Raw genomic sequence first — 24,297 nt, forward strand, 5'->3', positions numbered from 1 at the left:
GCAGGCCCTGTCTGACCCACCAACTGATAGCACAGTTAAACAGTTCATTATTAATATCCCTATGAAGGGACGATTAATGATTGATAATAGCTAGCTTAATAGTTGTGATCAATTGCGAGTGAAGGCAGACAATTGGGTAAAGAGAAGAAAGAGGGAAAGCTCCGGAGCTCACATTTAATATTTTCCATTCAACGGGACTCGGACCACAAATGTAATAGATTGAGTTATGTGAGAGAAGATGAGTAGATGTGTGTACTTCTGTGTGAACACTCGTTGATGTAGTCGGCAGGATACAGTACGCTGGGTATGTAATAGGCAGGAGGTTAGTTTGAGATTTCTGAAACATGTGTCTCTCCTCACTTGCCTGCCAGGTTGACTTTGTTCCCTGTGAGAAAGATTTCATCTACCTTGATTTCGTAGTGCTCGTGTTTTTGACCACTCTTTTGCCTCATCCCTTTTTGATTCAGTCTTTGCCCCTTTACCGATCACTTTTGCTGTTTTTCTAACTCTCTATACTGCCTCAGTGTGTTTTTGCATCTGGTTCTCGGGCCTTGTACTAAGTATTACATCTACATTCAATGTTCTTGAAAATATTCATAGGCGTAATTGGCTTTGTCTTACTTAATTTGTTAAATATAGGACAGTACAGTAGCACCATCAGAAGTATTATCATTTATATAGCTGTAATTATAATCATCATCTCCATCAGGGCTGACCCTTTGACCCTTGCTCATCTTTTCACAGATGTCTGGTTGTATCGCTGACATCTCAAACTTGTGTCCCACAGCAGCGACAGGCTCAGGTCATCTCTGTCGCAATCTTCCACTGATCTCGTTCATCCATACTTCAAATGAAATCACTAACTTGACGTCGACTCCAGCAAAACACGATCACTCAATTGTGTCATCAGAGTCCTGCAGGTTTGCTCCTCCACCGCCGTCGGCATCTCAATGAAAAGCCAATCATTCCACTTCACTCAGAGGGGAATTTACAGTTTGACTCGTCTCCTGTGTGGCCGGAGATCTCAGCAGCAGTTTGTCAAGTGTGAATTAAGTGGCCTTAAACAAGCACTCATTTCCCCAAAGACTCCAATCCAAACCAAGCACGCTGCAACATGAGCCCTGGAAAGATCAGGGAAGATAAAACAAAGCTCTGTGGTCTGAGCATCAAGGTACAAAATAGAAGCATCTGCTAATCCAGAGCTTTATTCTGAAAGGAAAACTATATACATTTACTACACATTGAATGAGTAACATGAATGGTAAATGGACTTATATATGGCTTTTCTAGTCTTTTGGACTACTCAAGGTGCTTTACATTACATTCAACACAGGAAATACCCTGATGTTTGTTAGGATTGTATTTGTTTGCCTTTAACATATTTCTGTCCAACAGTATTTGAAAACGCTTGCTACAGTTTATGACATACCTACGGCAGCCACGTTGGAAGTCAGACTGTTGAGCTGCTAAAACTTCAGACAGACAACCAAATGTTATGCAAGAAATTAGTCAGATTATTAGTCGACTATTAGTTGAAACACCAACAGAACATGAAGGTGGCCTTGTATAGAACTTCAATCATTTCAAAATGCATCTATATATCTACTATCTACCACAACCATTGATGTAACAAGCAACTACAAACGGGTCTTCAAGTTCGGCATTTTGCCCATTTCCATCTTGGATTTTTTCAACTCATGAACGGAAGTGACATACTGCTGCAAAGCGTGTCAAAGTTAAGTTCCATAATTCGTAAACTTTACAGCTAAGTGTGAAAGTAATCTAGTAGCTAAACGTACCCTAAAGCATCAGCTGCTTTAGGGTACGTTTGACGCTAAACCAGAATCTATAAACATCATGTCGTATTGAAGAAGACTTGAAAACTTAAACTCAAGATTCAACTTTGTAAAAAAGATGTTTGCTGTGTCGTAGAAAGTCTCCTCTGTGAACAAGAGATCTGAATCCTCAGTGTAATTCTGTGCGAGAGCACGTGATCTGTCTTTGAGTCACGGTGTTCAGTGTGATTATGAATGTGGACGTGTCTGTAAATGAGCTGCAGACTGATCGGCCTCTGCAGGTTGTCAGCTGGCCCGTCTAATTCCAGCGCTGCTGCTTTTTATAACCTTGACAAACGTAGAAAGATATCACCGCCGCCGTCTGCACCTCCCGCCATAAATACCGGTCGTAGCCTGCGAGAACCTCACCGTTACCAGGTTGTCACGGCAACCGTAGCCATGAAAGCTTCAGAGAAGTGGAGCAAAAAGACATTAATTAATTTCCCCTCGTTCAGGCAGGTCTGTGATTTTGAGCCACATGATAACTGTGTTGCTCTGCAGTGTTTCTCCTCCTGCAAAGCAGCACTGATGCCAGAAACCATCATTGTGATTTATTTCACACAGAGAGGCAGCGAGAAAGAGATAGTGACGCCACTCTGGAGTGATTGCATTCAGCTCCATCTGTTTGTTATGCATTAGCTGAGCACAATTGAGCTCTTCAAGCAATCTGTTGAAGAGAAACGGCCTTGGGTGATTCCAGTGCAGGGGAGGAAAAGGGGAGCGCCTGATGATCCACAGCTCCATTAAGACATTTTCATCTTCTCCCTCAGAGTGTGAACACTTCTTCTGTGCCAGAAACCCTTATATAATAAGAGAATAACATAATGTTTCCTGAGGAGTGTCTGTTGCTCTGAGATTGACTATTCACATCTCTTCTTTTAGAAGCGTGACATGCCTGAACACTCTCACAGGCGTACTTTTACATGTTGATGCACAGAGCCGGAGTGAATTTGCTGCACTGGATTCTTGTTGGATTTTATTCAATCTGTCACCTGAAACGTTTGGTTACAATCCAGGAAATGTCTTTCAAAATAATGATCCTTGATAAAGCCGAGACTGTGGCTTGTAGAGGTGAAGTAGGCACTGTTTTGTCTTTGTCTACTGCAACAAGCTACAAGACCACAGAAGAAGGGCTTTAGACTGAAAAATCAAGAAGCAAAGTGCAGAAAACTTCAACTGTTTTAAAGAGATGCTGTATTTCTGCACTAACAGCGTTGGAAAAATTACATTTATTTATTCTACTAATTTGCAACAGCGACAAAATGCAACAACAGAATGCTAATTGAATTACCGTTACACCAGACCATAAGATAAAAGCCCATCAAAAGGATCAAAATTGATGCAGCAGATCAAGAGATCCTCTTTTTTTTTATTCCACACAACTTATCTCCTTGCTGGCCGCCTACATTACCCACAATGCACGTTGATGGTCGACAATTGTGTGTGTGATTGTTGTGTGTTACCAGGTGGCAACCCTCCAGTTTTAAAAAGTGTCTTAAATTTGTCGAATAATTTCTCTGACCATCAGGGGGCGACTCCTCTGGTTGCAATGAGAAGTCTGAGTGTCTTCTTCTCTTAGGACGGTTCCTAAGTGAATATATACACTCAACAAAAATATAAACGCAACACTTTTGTTCTTGCTCCCATTTTTCATGAGATGGACTTAAAGATCTCAAATTCATTCACACTTAAAAATGTTGGGTTAAAAACAACCCAATATGGGTTATTTTTTAACCCAACACTGGTTAAATATTGGACAGAACACATGCTGGGTTATTTTGACCCAACAAGTTGGGTTGGTTTCCTTAAACCAACAGTTGGGTTGTTTATACAACCCAGTTGGGTTGTTCATATAACCCAACCATAGGCTCAATTTGACTATACTGCTGGGTTCTTTCTACTCAATCAGTTGGGTTGCTAATTTCTAATTATTAATATTTCATTATAATTATATAATATTGTTATGGTCATTATTTATTGATTAAATATATTCTGACACAAAAAATTAAGAAAAAATATTTATTAAAATTCAAAATTCACAGAATACAAAATATTTTAAGTAACAAACTTTTTAAACAAAAATAGGGAACAGTGATTTACACAAACTTTTAGAAACTAAACATATGAACTATTTTGAAACATTTGAACATTGAAACATCCCCAGGAATTCAAGCTTTACAACTAAAGCAAACGTATCCCATAACTTGTATATACCCTAAACTAAAAAGACAAGCAGTCAAAAGAGTAAAGTTGTATGTTGATCGCTTTGTCTTGATTAAAATTTAGGATGTGGTGACTATGTATGCAACTGCATTACTTACAAATTAATTATGTTTCTTAATTAACTTGAGCCTGTCGCCTATTCTGGGAATCAAGGTGGTGATGGTTGGAAGATCATGGTAGCCAAAGCTCTCTTCATCAATTGCCTCCTCTGGAACACAGAAAAAAAAAAACATTAAAATCACCACACCAAAATCTTTTTAGTGCTTGTGTGTTCCTTGCTATTCATGACTTGCACCTGGTTTCATTATATAATCAGAACCTGTTATGATATGGCCAGGTGTTACAGAAATTCAGTTTTATTGTACACAATTCTCTGCAGTAGAACTATTGTAAAATGTTCAAATTAATGGGACAAAATAGTTGTAAACATCCCAGATTTAGCTTTAAGATATTTTTTTCCATCTGTAGTCCTAATTTTGAAATTTAACCAAACCATAAAAACAGACATTGCACACAGAGGCAAAGAAAAAAAATTGAGGAGCTGACAACTGAATTTCACACTGAGGTTAATAGAGTATCTATTTCATTCATTTCATTTCATTTTGATTTATTTCATTCATGGTTCTCACATAGTTGCACATATACATAGTGTACACATTTTCACCATGAATGAAAAGGAGCAGGATGAAGAAAAAACTTATAATACCTGCCCCTCTCTGTTGTTACAAATTTAAATGGCTTACGTCAACACCAATATTATTCTCTGTTTCAAAATTTTAAAGATAATGAAACATAGCAATGACAAAAACAAACAAACAAACAAACAAACAAACAAACAAAATAACGGTAAACACCACTCGTCTATCTATCTTTTTCTTTTTTTCCCTTCTTTTTCTCTTTCTCCTTCTTCTTTTTTGTAAATACTTATCTTTTCTTTTTTAAACATTTTCTTAAACTGAGACATACTTGTACAACATTTCAATTCCTTGCTTTGTGAATGCCATACTTTTACACCTGCAACAGAAATACACATTTGTTTTAAGCTCAACCTTGCAAATTTATATTTAAAGTCAAGCTTCAGTCTGTTGTCCCCTTCCTGCAGTTTAAACAAGTTTTGTAATTGTTCTGGTAATGATCTGTTCTTTGCTTTAAACATTATTTTTAGGGTCTGTAATTCTATTATATCAACCATTTTCAACAAACCTGCAGAAATGAATAATCTATTTGAGGGATCTCTATTACCTGCCATGTGGATTACTCTTACTGCTCTTTTTTGTAGCAGAATCAGAGGAGTGATGTTACTTACATAAGTATTGCCCCACACCTCCACACAATAATTAAAATATGGCAAAATAAATGTACAATACAGAATTCTTAGTGTGTTAGTGTCCAAGACAAACTTAACCTTATTCAAAATATAGATACTCTTTGCCACCTTGGCTTTTACATATGCTATGTGGTTTTTCCATGACAACTTGTCGTGCAGGATAACACCCAAAAACCTAAATACAGACACTCTTTCAACACTCTCTCCTGCAAATGAAAGTTAAATTTCATCCTTTTTTCGATTTGTAAAAAACATAATTTTTGTTTTTTTCAAATTTAACAAAAGCTTGTTTTCATCAAACCATCTTTTAAGTTTAACCATTTCATTAGTAATGTTTTCTGCAATAAAAAAACATTACCATCTATCTGGTACAACACAAACTATTACACAAACTATTTTCTTCCTTAAAATTAATATGGGAAAATAGTGGTCCTTTAGCAGACAGTAGCTTAAGGCTCAGTGAATAATTATCCCAATTTATTTATAATAGTAGTGGCTACCAAGTTAGTACCAATAAAATAGTGTGACATGGAAACAACTTAAATTGACTTACCACTAAACCTGTCAATGAGCCCTGGAAGCTGCCACTCAATCAATTTGGATCTCACAAAATCGTCCATGAGGTGGGATAATCAAACTGCAAAACCAACACTAAGAATTAAAATAAAACAAACGTATCATAAATAACTCATTCAGTAACGTTAAATCAAAGGTATTTTCACTGTTGTAACAATTACGGTTTTAAACTTCGACTTGAGCAAATGAGAAAGTTACCGGTTCCCCCTCGGCAAACTCAAGCTGGCTAATACAGCGCGGACTGGCTGGCTAGCTGAGGCTTGCTAGCATGTAGCGGGGTAGCCAAAACCAAAATCGATCCCCCACCGCGGTCAATTGGACTCATAATATATTTTTCCTTCACTCGGGTTTACAACACTCTCCAACTTACGTTGTTATACATGGAAGCCAAATTGATGAAAAACCTCACGTTGTCCTCCTAACTTTAACTTTAAAACAAAATATTCGAGTTACTTCGAAACTGCTACATAGCGACCCAGCTAACATGCTAACTTGCTACGTTTAATGAAATTGAGTTTGTGCATGCTAATACCATTAGCTAGCAGCTTGCTGACTTACCAATCGATAGTAACGTTGCTCATTGGTGCGTCATTAACTCACATCTAAACCTCATATTCCCTAAAGCCCTGGCCGCAAAGGCTTCCATGTATTAAAACCATATACGTTTACGTTGGCCCACTGTGGGTGTGCATAACTGTTAACATACGTTACCCACAACAAGCTATCGCTAACGTTAACTACAAATGACCGAGAGCTCACAGTCACTGCTACACACGCTCATATTACGTTGAACCATTCGTATGACCAACATACACGGTTACTACAATAAGCTTTATATACATATTATTCATTTAAATTAAACAATGTGGTGAAACAATAGTGCACACGTAACAAACCTTGCTTTGTATAGAGCTGAGTCTCTCAGTATGTCCATGACCGTGGCGTTAACGTTACTGTTGGTCGCGCATGCGCGAACGTCAACCCAACATGTTGGGTAGTCCGAAATGACCCAACACAGTATAATGGAAATTACAACCCAACAGCTAATAACTCAACTGCCAACGACAATAACCCAGCAAATTGGGTTCTTAGATTACCCAATTTAATGAAAACAACCCAATTAAACTAACCAACAGTCTCAACTCAGCTGTTGGGTTGAAAAAATAACTCAACAATTCTTTGTGTGTTCCAGATACACAATATTACCATTTCTCTCAAACATTGTTCACAAATCTGTCTAAATGTGTGATAGTGAGCACTTCTGCTTTGCTGAGATAATCCATCCCACCTCACAGGTGTGCCACATCAAGATGCTGATCTGACATCATGATTAGTGCACAGGTGTACCTTATACTGCCCACAATAAAAGGCCACCCTGAAATGTGCATTTTTTTTGCTTTATTGGGGGTCTGGGGACTCAGAACCAGTCAGTATCTGGTGTGACCACCATTTGCCTCATGCAGTGCAACACATCTTCGCATAGAGTTTATCAGATTGTCAATTGTGGCCTGTTGAATGTTGGTCCACTCCTCTTCAATGGCTGTGCGAAGTTGCTGGATATTAGTGGGAACTGGTACACACTGTCGTATACGCCGGTCAAGCACATCCCAAACATGCTCAATGGGTGACATGTCCGGTGAGTATGCTGGCCATGCAAGAACTGGGACATTTTCAGCTTCCAAGAATTGTGTACAGATCCTTGCAACATGGGGCCGTGCACATCTTGCTGAAACATGAGGTGATGTTCATGGATGTATGGCACAACAATGGGCCTCAGGATCTCATCATGGTATCTCTGTGCATTCAAAATGCCATCAATAAAATGCACCTGTGTTCTTCGTCCATAACAGATGCCTGCCCATACCATAACCCCACCACCACCATGGGCCACTCGATCCACAACATTGACATCAGCAAAGCGCTCACCCACACGACGCCACACACGCTGTCTGCCATCTGCCCTGAACAATGTAAACCGAGATTCATCCGTGAAGAGAACACCTCTCCATCGTGCCAGACGCCATCGAATGTGAGCATTTGCCCACTCAAGTCTGTTACGGCGACGAGCTGGAGTCAGGTCAAGACCCCGATGAGGACGACGAGCATGCAGTTGAGCTTCCCTGAGACGGTTTCTGACAGTTTGTGCAGAAATTGTTTGGTTATGCAAACCAATTGTTTCAGCAGCTGTCTGAGTGGCTGGTCTCAGACGATCTTGGAGGTGAACCTGCTGGATGTGGAGGTCCTGGGCTGGTGTGGTTACACGTGGTCTGCGGTTGTGAGGCCGGTTGGATGTACTGCCATGTTCTCTGAAACGCCTTTGGAGACGGCTTATGGTGGAGAAATGAACATTCAATGCACGAGCAACAGATCTGGTTGACATTCCTGCTGTCAGCATGCCAATTGCACGCTCCCTCAATGCTTGTGGCATCTGTGGCATTTTGCTGTGAGACAAAACTGCACATTTCAGAGTGGCCTTTTATTGTGGGCAGTATAAGGTACACCTGTGCACTAATCATGATGTCAGATCAGCATCTTGATGTGGCACACCTGTGAGGTGGGATGGATTATCTCAACAAAGCAGAAGTGCTCACTATCACACATTTAGACAGATTTGTGAACAATGTTTGAGAGAAATGGTAATATTGTGTATCTGGAATGAATTTTAGATCTTTAAGTCCATCTCATGAAAAATGGGAGCAAAAACAAAAGTGTTGCGTTTATATTTTTGTTGAGTGTATATACTGTATATACACACACACATTGCAAGAAGTTCTCAATCTCCATAAAATGCCATGCTCATTTTTGGATTTGTCCCAAACTGATTGGAGGGCTTAAATGACTTTCAGCTTCTCCAACAGGAGGAAGAAATTAATGAACAGATGAACCATTTCAAGCACAGAGTGATGATAAAAACAGAGTTTACTGTTTGTTTATTGCGTTTTTTGGCCTTAACTCAGTGGCAGCATGGTGGACATGTCCTCAGCATTTGAGAAATTATGAAGGATTCATCATAGATTAAGTGATTGTTGTCTTGTCGGTGTCACAGTGAGTGGAAGCTGTCTTGATGATCTAAACATTTTAAAATGGGGTCACCTGAAATGTGGCTAATAATCGTTCATTGGACAGGAAACAGTCTTCAGGTGAAGAACGTTCACCTGAAGACCGTTGCCATTGATCGGTACTTCTAGGTGAAGTACAGTTCTGTTTACAGAGTCTGTAAACCGTGATGGTTAATTACAATAGATGGTTTGGGTTATAATTTTAATTCTCCTTCTTCTTTTGTGACCTAGGTCACAGATCTCAGATAATGTTGTGCACAATGTTAATATTACTGATAGAAAAAGTTCTTCATTTGTGATATGGACAACAATTCCAGTGATGCAACATTTCTTTCTTTTCAGGCTCCTTCTAACAATGCTAAGGAGTGTGCAATTGAAAATGAGAATTTAGGAAATAGTGTAGAAATGAAATATAACATTTTTAAAATAGATTAATATCAAATATCTGATATAGTATAGTGCTGTGTTCAATAAAGTGATCGGTCATCAAGTCACCATAAACCTCACTCACACTAACAACAGGTCTCTCTGTGTGTTGGGTACCAGGATGTAACATCACTCACACTAACAACAGGTCTCTCTGTGTGTTGGGTACCAGGATGTAACGTTACTATAACAACAGGTCTCTCTGTGTGTTCAGTACCAGGATGTAACGTTACTATAACAACAGGTCTCTCTGTGTGTTGGGTACCAGGATGTAACGTTACTATAACAACAGGTCTCTCTGTGTGTTGGGTACCAGGATGTAACGTTACTATAACAACAGGTCTCTCTGTGTGTTGGGTACCAGGATGTAACGTTACTATAACAACAGGTCTCTCTGTGTGTTGGGTACCAGGATGTAACGTTACTATAACAACAGGTCTCTCTGTGTGTTCGGTACCAGGATGTAACGTTACTATAACAACAGGTCTCTCTGCGTGTTGGGTACCAGGATGTAACGTTACTATAACAACAGGTCTCTCTGTGTGTTGGGTACCAGGATGTAACGTTACTATAACAACAGGTATCTCTGTGTGTTGGGTACCAGGATGTAACGTTACTCACACTAACAACAGGTCTCTCTGTGTGTTGGGTACCAGGATGTAACGTTACTATAACAACAGGTCTCTCTGTGTGTTGGGTACCAGGATGTAACGTTACTCACACTAACAACAGGACTCCTTCTTTCTCTTCCTGGCTGATAAAAAGCGTCGCTGGATAAAACACAACAGGGGAGACAACGTGACATTAGTGATGGGGCGTAGCTACCTAACTAGCTAGCAAGACAAGCTTGGTGTCGTACACAACGTACCGTGAGACGAGAGATGTTATTCACTGAGCGGGCTGAAATAACCACTATTGATGCTGAAATAACTACATAATTTCAGTGAATGTATCACTCTTATTTATACATATTATAGGATCCTGTTACATTTAATATGTATTTACTTATTCTTTCACACAGCCCAGAGATTGTTTACTTTTATCTACATCGACAGTCAGGTTTTCATCAGTTAGAAGCTGCTTTCATGTGAATTTGAAGAGCTAAAACTGGTTTGAACACCACTTGAGAGGTGTTATGGCTCCACCTTGTGGTCACTCTTTGCAGAATTGAAGCTTAATTTCGAGTCAGAATAAGTAAAAAAAAAGTGCGCCAAGGGGAAGCAGGCGAGAGAGCCAAATGTGCTAGGTCTGCCACTGGGAGGTCCAGTGGATGGGTCAAGAAACACGGGACTTTCACTCAGAAGACTGCTGTTATTGTCCTGTATGAAACCATGTGCTTTTGCTGCCTAAAACATAAGCAAGTAATTTCAGTAGGGGGAGAAAATAGGTTTCCCTCGTAATGTCATTGAGAGTGCTGTAGTTGCATGTGGAAATAATGGTGTAAAGACAGGTTTGGCCTGAGGGAATATTGTGTTTTTGTTATTTATTATTGAACATGTGTTGATAGGTAGGGATCCCTCAAAAGGCCAGATCCTCCTCATTACCTTGTAAACCATATCAACCCCCACATAGTCATTTAATGCTGCAGAACAGTACAAATGTCACCTACAGCCCCTTATACCAAATACCAAGTGAAATAATGACTTTCAGGTAGCAGTTATTTAAAAAAAAGAAGTCCTTTCTGAATGACACCCTGCGGGCTGAGTAGCTTCCTGCTGGCCCTCAGGCGAAGGCCTCCCAGCCACCGGCACTCATTACCGCCTCGCTTAGGTTAAGCCGGGGATCCACCTCTGCCTATTCTCCCAATTACCTCTCCATCCAACACTAGCAACCCAAGGAAAGGTCTGGCTGCACCGAGCCTGTAATCACACCACAAGCTGAGTTTCCTTTCTGTGTAACGACTCAGGTCTGGGTTTGTAGACATCTGGAGGAGATTCATTAACAGCTGCTGCAGGCAGCAGGGTGGTTGACAACTAGTTGATCGTTTTCATATGAACAATGCATCAAATGGCTCACTGTGATGTGAACAGCAGGTGTAAGCCAATATGTATAATTTCTTTGTAAAATGATGTGGGCCAAATTGTCTTTTGTGTCTCAATCGTAATAAAAACAACATGTAAATGTATTTTTTTTAAAGTCGAAATGAAATGAAAAATTTATTTTATCCCCTTTAGCTCCCATCCCCAGTCATAATTGGCATCTATATAACAATATCTACAAAAAAGGGCAAATCAATTTACTTCATATTTTTACATCAAAAAACAAATTCTTGATTATGAACAACATTCATAATCAACATGAACAAATATTACATCTCCAATAAGGAGTGAAATAGATCCAATCCCTTTGTCCATCAGTTTCTCCACCGCAGACCAACGTCAATCTCGGGTGTCAATCATGGGTGCATTATTATGACAATAGCTAAGTGAAGGTCTTCTTTGATTCTCTGAGCACATATTTTTGAAAACCTGATGAGTTCTCCTTGTCATCTTTCCTTCACCTTATGATGTTTTCCCCTGAGGTCAAGGAAAAGGCGTTCATTTTATGACTATTTGACCGCAACCCATAACCCATTGGAATTATGAATAATGAATAATGGTAATATTCCCTGCAGGTCAGATGTAAAGGATTTGATCTAAATACCTCTTGAACATACACCGCTCAAATGTCCACTTTAAAAATATGTGTTCATTAATGTATCGATATTTAGTGTATTTATTTATTGTTCATTTGGCTGCTTGTTAATGTGCCCAGTAGTCCTATACTGCGTCTCCAGCTGACAATTGTGAGTTTAATTGTTGGTGGATTCGGTCATATCTCACAAAGTCCATGCAACAACATGTTGAATTGATCTTGTTTTTGCCGGGAAATATGGAATGTGTTACATGTTGAAAATAATGTCATCAACATGCGATTGAAACAAAGGTTATAACAATAACCTGACTCTCGCAGCTTGCTGAGCATCATCAGCGATGCAGCAGGCCTGTCAATCAAACACATCACCGGGGAGCTCCACCTGTGTGCTCACAGACAGGCAGGGGATTAAACAAACCCCCCCTCCCTCTACTGCCTGCTTCATCACTGGCATGAATTATTCACACACACACACACACACACACACACACACACACACACACACACACACACACACACACACACACACACACACACAGTGTATGGCTGTGTCTACAACATACAACAGTAACATATGCATGGAATGACAAAGACAAATGAGCATTTATCTCAACTAACTAAAAAAAATAGATATTTTCTCATCATGATCGGCTCTCAATTATCTGTAACATTAAAACAAAATTAAGTACAAAACACCACTCTTAATGTATTTATTATAAAGAAACCAGAGCCTATATTTGTGTAGTAAGAATATGAATGTACCAAAGAAGTAAAAGTACATGCAGCACTGTGGACGCCTCTCAGTGTTATGTTCTGTTGTATTATTTGGAGCAGGTGCAATAAAAAGTGAGCAGTATTTAAAAGCTGTAAGGTGGTTGAATAGAAGCTAATTGTTACTGTATATATAGCTGGGTAGTTCAATCTATATGTCATGCAATGTTTCAGAAAGTGTGTTGTGTGTCAAATCTTAATCTTACAGTTTGGTTGCATATTGTAAAGTAATATTTTCCATTTACTTACTTGTGTTGTGGAATTCATGTATAATGTATTATACAATGGAAATACTCAAGTAGTCTAAAGTACCTTTACGTACAAACCTTAACGTTTGTACTTAAGTACTTTTTTCATTACAATTACAAATATATTAGTATATATCTATCTATATATATAGATAGATATATACTACTTTTACTACTATCGATTCTACTCCAGCCTTTGACACGGTGTTTTAATAGCTAGATAGTTTAGCTATAAAAAATTATGAGGAGCTTTTAATTTGAAAGCTTTGACAACCCCCGGAAACATTTATTGCGAAGGTCACACACCGGAAGCCGTTGTTGTTGATGTTGCGAACATAGCTGACAGTGCTAACTGCTGGTCTCGTTAGGTGATTCTAGCGCTGCGAACACCACAGTTTGTACACATTTTCCCTTTCTGACCCATGGCTGTCATTTAAACTGTTAAGAAATTTGACTTTCACAAAGGAGGAGTCTCAATCTAAGTTTTAAACATTATTTCGCTGGCAGCTAATGTTAGCTACCTAGCCAGCTAGCGTAAGCTCTCGGTTGCCTGACAACACAGAGGCAGCCAAACAAACCAGCTAGCCGGCTAGCAAATGAAGGTTGACTAAATGAGTCCAAAAATGATTCGGTCTTGTCTTATTTAAACATTTACTTATATGGCTGGCAGCTGGTAAAAAAAAGACATAATGGCGGATGACAGTAGACGAGGAGCTGAAGACGACCGCGGTCCTGGAGCAGCTCATCAGATGTTTGTGGTGATGGAGTTTTTGTTGGAAAAGTTGAAGGTGCTGAATTACGAAGAGGAAATTCTAGTCAAACACAACATGAAAAACCTCTCCAGGTGAGAAATAACGAACACGTGGAAATCACAAGATGGCTTTTGAATCTCACAGGTGTCTAATTTATGTTTATTTAGTAACGTCTGCTCCAAATTCTTTCAAGTGTTCCTAATTGAACCTGTGACTGTTTAATTTCAGTCGTGGTCGGTAGTGGTCCATGACAAAGATCTGACTTTTTACATAGTGTGGGGCTTAATTTATCACGAGGGAAATGAATGTGGTGGCCTGGCCACAGACTCTTGCTCTCTCCTTCATTCCAAGTTCTGTATTCTGCTAGTGTCCTTGTCACTACTTGTACGAGTAACAACACAGAACGAGGGAAGAATCAGACAGGAAGGAGAGGAGAGAGCAGCTGTTGGGGGTTGTCTTGCTTTTGCCTCCATTGCACCCGTTGTCACTTTGATTTGCAGCAAAGCAGCTGAAATTAATTCACAATACATTTTTATTCCTAAATGGACACATTGATCTCTCTGAAGATTAAGTGACTTGGTGTTATACTGTGATCCTGATTAAGTGTTCCCTTAATTTTTTGAGCAGTGTGTGTGTATATATATATATATATATATATTACCAGTAAAAGTGCAAATCCACAATGCCAGGAAGTGCAAGCAGGTTAAAAGTAAGTGTCATTGGAGAGAAGAGTCGGATCAAATCTTTAGTACTGTAGGTATACATCTAGAGAAACACTAAAGTTGAGCTGGTCTAATAAGCAAGCAGCAATCTAATGATAATGATTATTATAATAATAATCTTTAGTGATGTCACACTTCTCAAAACAATGTTACAAAGTGCCTCGCCGGAAGAGAAACAAAACCCTGCCAGAACATATAATTAAAAAAAGATTGGGGCAACTCAAAGAACGGGTTAGAGACAGAAATGTAAAACAATACAGGCATTTTATTCTCCCTGTCTACCTCCTTATGATCTCCCTTCTAATTCCCCGCCAGGCATTACTTTGTCTCCAGTCCATATCTGGCGTTCAACCCAGGCGAGCAGTTCTACATGTTCACCATCATCGCGGCGTGGCTCATCAACAAGGCAGGGAGGCCGTTTACTGAGCCTCAGGAGTACGATGAACCCAACGCCACTGTGTCCAACATCCTGGCAGAGCTCAGGGCTTTTGTAAGTCACGCTTGACCCTCAGATCTGTGTGTTTTCATCCAGTTAAAATCTTGCTATGTAGAGTCGAGGCTCTTGAGTACAGGCTCCATGAACAAGTCCACCAACGTTTATTTTGATAAACAGTTTTCAATTTGCATTTCATCACTAAAACCAGTACATTCTAGTGATTACTTTATCCAAAAGTCAAAAGTCAACACAGACACTCCAGACAGCTTACACTTGGTTTTAATTTTTCACTTGCATAATTGAGTGTCTGCTTCTTGCAACTCAGAATAAAAAGGTCTTAAAACGCTGAAAAGGCTCCCATTTATCCTTGATGAAACTTGCAGACGCGCTGACAGATGAACAGTCAATAATGCAGATGAATGAAATATGTAACGATGAATCAAATATTTCGGAGAGCTTTTGATCCTGACCTCAGACTGGGTTGACTCTGCTCATTGTTAGCTGCTGCTGATGCATTAACAACTCCTAGATTTGACTCATCGCTGTGTCTGTCAGGGTGTGAAGGTGGACTTCCCGCCCTCCAAACTGAAATCGGGTTCAGGAGAATACGTCTGCTTTGTGCTGGACCGACTGGCCGAAGAGGCTCTGAGGAGTAGGGGGTTCTCCTTCAGAAGGTACTGAACATTTCTCCTCCACTCATCTCCCTAAAACAATTTAAACCTCAACTCATAGCTCCGTTTGTTTTAACCCTTTGTACTTCTGCTGTTGTTGCTTTTTATCGCCTGCTGGGTTCCTCCTAAAGTCTTCAAAGTTTGGATGTGTTCAGGTTGAATCTGAAGGGGTTTACTGTGGCATCATTGTAAATTGATTCACTGACATGCCGTGCGTGTCCGTGAGCTTGTGTACAAGATAAACAAAGCATGAAGCCGCTCGCCGAGAATCAGCTCCACGGCGCTCCGATTGGTCTAAAACTCCACAGGGGATCTTCTTCTTGATCTAGGAGAAGCTGATTATAATGTCTTTTGACTTCCTGCTCCTTTTCTTCCCTCCAGACCAAACTACCCAACAGAAGCCACAGAAGAAGAGTCCGTGATGGAGGACGATGCAGAGCTCACACTCAGCAAAGTGGAGGAGGACATGATTGTAGGTTTCCCAGCTTCATTTGAAGAGTAACTAAACACCCAAACGACTTTTCTGAGCAGTAGGTATTTCATGGTGTCCAAATTTTGACATTATTATCATTTTGAAAATATTTGTATTCTACATATACCGGCCTCTGCTGGTTGAAACGCGGCTATTGCAATTGCTTTTTGCCATTAGCTGATCTGGAGTCAGGTGACATATATCAGGAGGCAGCTTTTAGTCATTATTTAGTAATAATTATAATATCCCAGCCTTGCACATAAGCTCAAATGTTTCTCAGAGTTTATACTCTATTTTCTAACCACATCAGACCCATTACAGTACTTTTTACCTTTACAGGCTAACCACATTCCTCATAGTCAGCACACTAGTGAACAGTATAATGAATTAGCACAGTTAATTGGAAGATAACGTCCAACATGAACCGTCATTTAAAACCCTGATTTCTGGCTACATGTTAAAGTAACGTAGACCAAGCCCTGCAGTCCTGCATGTGGTTTATGTTCTGTTCATGTTACTGTAGTGTGGAGTTAGTTTGCTAGCTAACCAGCCAGGCCCCAAACAAGTCAAAGTGAACAACTCAATGCTTCATATGCCCACCTTTGTCACAGAGTAGGAAAGCACATTGCTATTGCCAGATAATCATTCAATAACACTGATTCATCACATTTTATTGAATGAATGTGCTTAATGTCAACTCCAGAGAAAACAAATACTTTGAACACTTTACAACACTGGCTCACTAGCTAATAGACTACTTCTCAATCAAATTAAATCCCACAATATGATTTTTGGGACCCATAGAACCTTGAAATCCCAAATACTGAGATTAGTCTTCTGTTATTAAATGTCTTGATGGGTCACCTCAAACAAACCAAATACATATGGCTAGACTCTGAACTTTCATTTAAATCTCATATTGTTCATACTGTAAACTGTAAAGAGCATGAATGTCAGCATGAAGACTCTCTACCTCTCCAGAACCTGCCTTTCAGGGCCTGTGAGAAAGAAGCCGACATTGCAACTCATTCTACAAATAATGGATTATTGCATTCTAATTGTATTAATGAGATGGTAAATCTCATTAAGGGTTTTTTTTTTTCATACTACAATTTAAAATAAACCAAAAGAATGATCTGGATCATTTAAAAATTGATAAAGTTGTCCCTGCCTGTCTGCTGTTAACAGCTTGTCGGATCATTGTTGTGAAAGCTGCTTCCTGATTGATGTGTGTGTAATCTCAGGAGGAAGCCGATGAGGAGGAGGAGGAGGAGGACGTGATGGACCTGGAGGCTCTGAAGTTACGAACCACTCACGCTGTGAGTTCACCTGGAAATATGCATTCAGAGACTCTCATGTCTCTTTGGGTGCGTCAACTTGAATTCTGCAACGCTTCATGATGAAACCCGTCGTGTTGTTTGTTCTCTGACAGGAAGCAGAGCCGTCCTCCAAACCGGACGAGATCCTGGAGTCCACAGTCGACGCAGCAGAGTGGAACCTGGAGGTGGAGCGAGTCCTGCCGCAACTCAAAGTCACCATCAGGACCGACAACAAGGTACACACTCGGCTGAAGGAGGGTTCTGTTACTCTGCAGCTGCTGCAGGATCCCTTTTAGTTGGTCTTCTAGTTTTCAGTGAAGAAAACGTTGAATTCCTTTCTGAATGTGAAGCTGCCTGAGAAGCAGAGATCACAGTTCATCGACGAACAAGAGCTGCCGGTCTGGTTTCAGTTTGGTTCTATCAAATGTAAGTTTCTGTGACTCTGCCAGTAGTCTGAAGAAAAGAGACTCAAAGTAGAGATAGATACCAGGATCAGAAATGGCCTCAAATGGATCTGGTGTCTGAGAGTATGTGAGTCTCTGCACTGATCTGCTATCACATTATCATCCATCAGCTCACTTTGTCCTGCTTCCCTCATTGTCATTCCATGAACAAGAACATGGTCCATCACAGCTGCTGGAATGTCATCTGAATTGACCGGTTTCCTCCTCCTCCTCCTCTTCCTCCTTGTGATCCACCACCTCTCACATCCACTCCTCTCTTCTGCCTCTCAGATTGTCTTCGTCCATCTTTGATATTAACTTCAAATCACGTCTTTTGGAACAAGTGAAAGTGAGTTTTTATCTCCCCACTGATTTGTGGACGGCTTCATGTGATGACATCTTAACATTCCAATAACTATTGAATCTGCACTACTTTTCTGTGCTCAGACAGGTTGGATGTTAGACATGTAGGTTTGGGGCAGGTTCAGGGCCAGATTTGATTTAAGAAAATCAGGCTAAGAGGAAGTTATTATCCAGGCGCCAGCCATCAACAAAACCTTAGGAGCCAAGACGTATTTTACAACGCAAACGTATGTCGATGTTTTGAGATGCAGAGCACGTTTGAACTAAAAGGTTCCGTTAGAAACCAGGGAACCAAGTCAAAGTGCCGCTCCTCTTGAAACTCGGGTGGAACCAACATGGCGGTGAAGTAGAAGAAACTCAGACAGTCTGAGAGGTGAAATGGAACAGAAAAGACTCAACCTGGACCGGGAGACCTTCTCTTGTTGCATCTGTTTGGATCTACTGAAGGACCCGGTGACTATTCCCTGTGGACACAGCTACTGCATGAAGTGTATTGAAAGCTTCTGGGATGAGAAGGAGATCCACAGCTGCCCTCAGTGTAGGAAGACCTTCATACCGAGGCCTGTCCTGCTGAAAAACACCATGTTGGCAGTTTTGGTGGAGGAGCTGAAGAAGACTGGACTCCAAGCTGCTCCTGCTGGTCTCTGCTATGCTGGACCTGAAGATGTGGCCTGTGATTTCTGCACTGGGAGGAAACTGAAAGCCCTCAAGTCCTGTCTGGGGTGTCTGGCCTCTTACTGTGAGAAACACCTCCAGCCTCATTATGAATCACCAGCATTCAAGAAACATCAGCTGGTGGAGCCCTCCAACAAGCTCCAGGAGAACGTGTGCTCTCGTCATGATGAGGTGATGAAGATGTTCTGCCGTACTGATCAGCAGTCTATCTGTTATCTCTGCACTGTGGAGGAACACAAAGGCCACGACACAGTCTCAGCTGTGAAGTGGAAGAAGTGCTTTTGTGAGTGGAAGTGAAGCTGCAGCTAACTGAGGGACAAACAGCAGACGGGTGTCCTTGAATGTCTCACTGGTCCCTGAAGGCAACAGTCTGGTATCAACTTTTAGATCAGCTGTGATTATGAAAACATGCTAAACTTCTATTACAGATGATAATAATAATAATGGAATATTGATTAATCTGATGCATCTGTCACCAAGTGTTCAGTAAAATTAATGTTTTATTAATAATCATCATCATGAAGCTCAGTGTGAAATGTACAGTTTGGAGGATTTAAAGGACAAACTGAGAGAGCTGCCGTCGTTTCCCAGCATGCCGTCTGTTGTGTTGCTGCTGTTGGGCTTGTTTTTGACCGGTCTGTGTGTCCGTCTGCAGGACTGGCGGATCCACGTGGACCAGATGCACCAACACAGAGACGGGATCAAGTCGTCGCTCAAAGAGGCCAAGGTGCGTTCACTGACCCGGCTGAGTGTTTAACTGATGTCTGTCTGTGTGTGTCTGGCTCCCCCTGCTGGTTCTCACTTTAATCACTGACAATCTGGAAGCAGAAAAAAAAGCATCCGCACACTCAAGCCTCTGAGAAAAGTCCTTTTTGTAAAGGCAGCTTTCCCTCAGAGACCTTCTTCTAGACCACACCAGTAGAGAGGGAATGTAGCAGCACAAGGTTGAAGGAACATCACTCGATGATTCCAGATCTCCACTCTAAGAAGTTCCAATTATCACCGGCTTATAGAAATGAACGTGATCATCATAAGAGGTTTCCACTGTATTTTACAAATATTATTATGATGGTTGTTCAATACTTCAATACTTGAAGAGGAATAGCATCCCATGCATTCTTTTTGTATTTCATATCCACTACTGATGCTGCTAAATATGTCCGCTCATGTGGCGTTCACTTCCTGCAGGAGTACCTCCACGTCAGAACAAGTTATTTGGTTTTTGTTCCTCACGTTTGAAGTCCTGGTCCGCGTCCTCTCTAGACTTTAGTTGGGGGGTTTCAGGTCACATGGTCCTGCAGTCTCATGGCCTTTTATGGCGACTGGCCGGACGTTTCCCTGCTAATTCACATCAACCGGCACACGTCTTCAACTTAGGAGGAAAGTGGGATTCATCGTTCTAAGAACACAGTCAGGAACGATTCTTTGTTATAAGAACATCATGAATCTGAGGGTCTTTTCTTCACAACATTAAGAAAACATTTAAGACAAGCCTTTGGGAGATATTGGTCCATGAGGCCCAATGTTTTCTCCTTTTTATAGGTTTTTTTTTAGATTTGAGATGCAGCTCAACGGTGTGTCAAGTTGTTCTCGTCACCAATAAGAACGAATAAATAAAAGGAGTAAAGGAGATCGTTGGAGCGTGAGTATATGATGCTTTAGTACGTCACATAAGTTGTTGGGTTGATATCATTTATAACACAGATTTGGTGATACATTGAACAATGTTTAAACGGTGGATAATTCATAACAAATATCATAAAACCCTCTGAAATATCACATTAAGAGACCTTGAGGAACACCATAGAAGATTTGTTGTCTAAAACTTATAACATGCTTTCTTCATCATGTCCACTTGAATGTGTTCCTGGTGTCCTCTCATGTCTCTGCAGAGCTACCTGGACAGACTGCAGGAGGACATCGGGAAGACTCTGGAGAAGGTCAGCAGCAGAGAGAAATACATCAACAACCAGCTGGAGCATCTGATCCAGGAGTACCGCAGCGCTCAGGCCAAACTCAGCGAGGTAAACGCCAAATCTGCCCGCCAGATCCACAGATATGGAAATACGACGTGATCATGTCCAGCTGCTGGACTGGAGGTCTTAGGAACGGGAGAAAAGGCAGGAAACACATGTCGTCCTGTCCTGATGGAGATTTCTATCTGTGATTATCTATCTAGCTGTCACCTCGTTCACATGTGGTCAAACTTCTGGAAATATCAGTCATTTGGTGTTTAAGGGAGGAAAGAAAGCTGGTGACAAACCCGTGTTCTCCACCAGGCAAAGGAGCGCTACCAGCAGGCCAGTGGAGGAGTGACTGAGAGGACCAGAGTCCTGGCAGAGGTCAGTGAACGCATCACACGTCTTCTACAGTCAAGTCCATGTGGAGAAAAACCTCCACGGGTTTGAAACAGCTTTAGAGCAGCTGATCAAACTGTGGGTTCCTCTTCTTTACCACCTTCTCACCTGTTCTCAGTCGACGGGTACACTTCCTGAAGTAATATTTAAAGTACAAGTACATGGATGGTGTACTTCAGTGTAGTACTTGAGTAAATTACCTTTTAATGGTACAATCTGTGTTGGATGCAAACACACATAACAGTATTATTCAGTTACATGTTCATGTTGGAGCCGTAGAGACATTAATGCTTTTGTGCCTTATTTGAGTAATTTAGTAGTTTTAAGTGATTCAGTCTTTAATTTTCATCTGTAACATTCAGTTACATATTATAATGATGTCATGAGACGTCATTTATTGATCTAGCAGATCATGATGGTTCTGTTCCATCCATTTGTCCTGCTGGTGTGAAAAGCAGCTGATTGTAGCGTCGCCATGTGGACACTAGGGGGCGCATTGCATTAGATCACGTGGAAGTTTACCTTTTGGAAAGCTCGAGTCAAAATCTTCAAGTCCTGCAGGAAGTGGCAAAGGAGGTTTTTATTTGGAGTTGCCACTACAGTTAGTCAGCAAACCTGCTCCGCAAGAGGTTTCACAATAACATATGAGCTCTTTTTACTAATATCTGTGAAGAATCACGGTAGCAATAAACCAAAACAGTTAAAACAAGTAAAAGAGAGGAAGTGCAAATGAGCTCCAAAGAAGCTCTGAATTCTTACTAGCAGGCCGTTAGTGAGAGTTTCTGTGTGTTTCTGGGTTTCAGATCAGTGAGGAGCTGGAGAAGGTGAAGCAGGAGATGGAGGAGAAAGGCAGCAGCATGTCTGATGGAGGTGATCCTGATGACTGATTCTCTGTCTGACTGTGGGAAATGACCTGTCTGTGTTTGGTACCTGTCTGTCTGGGTTTGGTACCTGTCTGTCTGTGTTTGGTACCTGTCTGTCTGTGTTTGGTACCTGTCTGTCTGTGTGTGTTTGGTACTGACCGCCTGTCTGTGTTTGGTACCTGTGTGTGTGTGTTTGGTACTGACCGCCTGTCTGTGTTTGGTACCTGTCTGTGTTTGGTACCTGTGTGTGTTTGGTACTGACCGCCTGTCTGTGTTTGGTACCTGTCTGTGTTTGGTACCTGTGTGTGTGTGTTTGGTACTGACCGCCTGTCTGTGTTTGGTACCTGTGTGTGTTTGGTACTGACCGCCTGTCTGTGTTTGGTACCTGTCTGTGTTTGGTACCTGTGTGTGTTTGGTACTGACTGCCTGTCTGTGTTTGGTACCTGTCTGTGTTTGGTACCTGTGTGTGTGTGTTTGGTACTGACCGCCTGTCTGTGTTTGGTACCTGTGTGTGTTTGGTACTGACCGCCTGTCTGTGTTTGGTACCTGTCTGTGTTTGGTACCTGTGTGTGTTTGGTACTGACTGCCTGTCTGTGTTTGGTACCTGTCTGTGTGTGTTTGGTACCTGTCTGTCTGTGTTTGGTACCTGTCTGTCTGTGTTTGGTACTGACCGCCTGTCTGTCGTCCTTCAGCTCCGGTGGTGAAGATCAAGCAGAGTTTGACCAAGTTGAAGCAGGAGATTGTTCAGATGGACGTGAGGATCGGCGTCGTCGAGCACACGCTGCTGCAGGCCAAACTCAAGGAGAAGTCCAACATGACACGCGACATGCACGCCACCAACATCCCCGAGTTGGCCAACGGGCCCTTCTCTTAGGTCCACCTCCATGAGGGGGCCCTTTTCTTAGGTACACCTCCACGAGGGGCCCTTCTCTTAGGTCCACCTCCACGAGGGGCCCTTCTCTTAGGTCAACCTCCATGAGGGCCCTTCTCTTAGGTCCACCTCCACGAGGGGCCCTTCTCTTAGGTCAACCTCCATGAGGGCCCTTCTCTTAGGTCCACCTCCATGACGGGGCCCTTTTCTTAGGCACACCTCCATGAGGGGGCCCTTTTCTTAGGTACACCTCTACTAGGGCCCTTCTCTTAGGTCCACCTCCATGAGGGGGCCCTTTTCTTAGGTCCACCTCCACGAGGGGGCCCTTTTCTTAGGTCCACCTCCACGAGGGGGCCCTTCTCTTAGGTCCACCTCCACGAGGGGGCCCTTCTCTTAGGTCCACCTCCACGAGGGGGCCCTTCACTTAGGTCCACCTCGGGCCGTACTTTTAGGTTCACTTCTGTTTCCCACTTGAAGTGAAAGAGTCTCCTGACATTGCATCCTTAAAACTTCAAAGTTTTAAGAATTTCATATAAGATCTGAGAAAATTAACTATATTTATACACTTTATACACTCATTTCACTACATTATTTAGTGTAACATTTATAAAAAAAAAAACTTTAACTATGTGAGTCTGTTCTGAATGTCACTTATTTATTTATTTGTATTTGTTTTTCTATGAAGATTAAAATAAATGTTGATGCAGATAATTTGTGTCTTCAGAATCCGGTAATGTGAAATTAGTTATTTAGTTATTTACTTGTGTTTGAGCCAAATGACCACTAGATGTCGCCAGTAGACACATTATTTGTTCCTGAACAAGATCTCACGCTAGGAAACATCAATGCTAACTTGTAGCACACCAAAACCACAGGAAGAAACTCAGCTAAAAACCTAAGAGACTCTGCTGATCACAGAGATGCAGGTATGTAATATAATAATATATAATATAATAATAATAATAATAATAATAATAATAATAAGCAGGTGTGTAGCCCTTGATGACACTCACACTGTAAATGTAATATTCCACACATGGTCGCCCTCTTTGTTTACCTTTTTTTTTAATTCCTGTGGGCTTCCCCTGGAAACCCCATGTTTCACGTTGCAACGCTATGAACTGTGGGTAATTCCCTAAGGCAAAGTCGGCATCGATGCCAACTTACGGAAAGTGGGCATAAAGGGCTCAAAAAGTCCACAAGCAACTCCTCATGCACGTGAGGATGTGACCGTGGACCTGAAGCCTCAGGGAC

At 41.3% G+C, this 24,297-nt stretch overlaps 1 protein-coding gene and 1 long non-coding RNA gene across 3 annotated transcripts; one reads left to right on the forward strand and one right to left on the reverse strand.

Moving 5' to 3' along the window:
* Window positions 1-13,419: 13,419 nt before the first annotated feature.
* Window positions 13,420-23,208, forward strand: ift57 (intraflagellar transport 57 homolog (Chlamydomonas)). 2 transcript variants are annotated; one of them, XM_084008845.1, is made up of 11 exons: window positions 13,420-13,943; window positions 14,889-15,063; window positions 15,565-15,683; window positions 16,062-16,152; window positions 17,397-17,471; window positions 17,585-17,707; window positions 19,608-19,679; window positions 20,845-20,976; window positions 21,232-21,294; window positions 22,113-22,179; window positions 22,865-23,208. In XM_084008845.1, exons 1-11 carry the CDS (start codon window positions 13,789-13,791, stop codon window positions 23,044-23,046), a joined length of 1,254 nt encoding a protein of 417 aa, XP_083864971.1. In that variant the 5' UTR covers window positions 13,420-13,788; the 3' UTR covers window positions 23,047-23,208. The 2 variants fall into 2 exon arrangements, with proteins under 2 accessions (XP_083864971.1, XP_083864972.1); XM_084008846.1 differs by having other exon boundaries at window positions 15,574-15,683.
* LOC311013007 lies at window positions 23,028-23,735 on the reverse strand. Its single transcript, XR_014597094.1, has 3 exons — window positions 23,263-23,735; window positions 23,203-23,231; window positions 23,028-23,083 (listed from the first exon to the last, which is right to left on the reverse strand). It is a non-coding gene; the product is annotated as an uncharacterized lncRNA (long non-coding RNA).
* Window positions 23,736-24,297: the final 562 nt, after the last annotated feature.

The sequence above is a fragment of the Eutrigla gurnardus genome (genome assembly GCF_963514095.1).
Source record: "Eutrigla gurnardus genome assembly, chromosome: 4".
Lineage (NCBI taxonomy): Eukaryota > Metazoa > Chordata > Actinopteri > Perciformes > Triglidae > Eutrigla > Eutrigla gurnardus.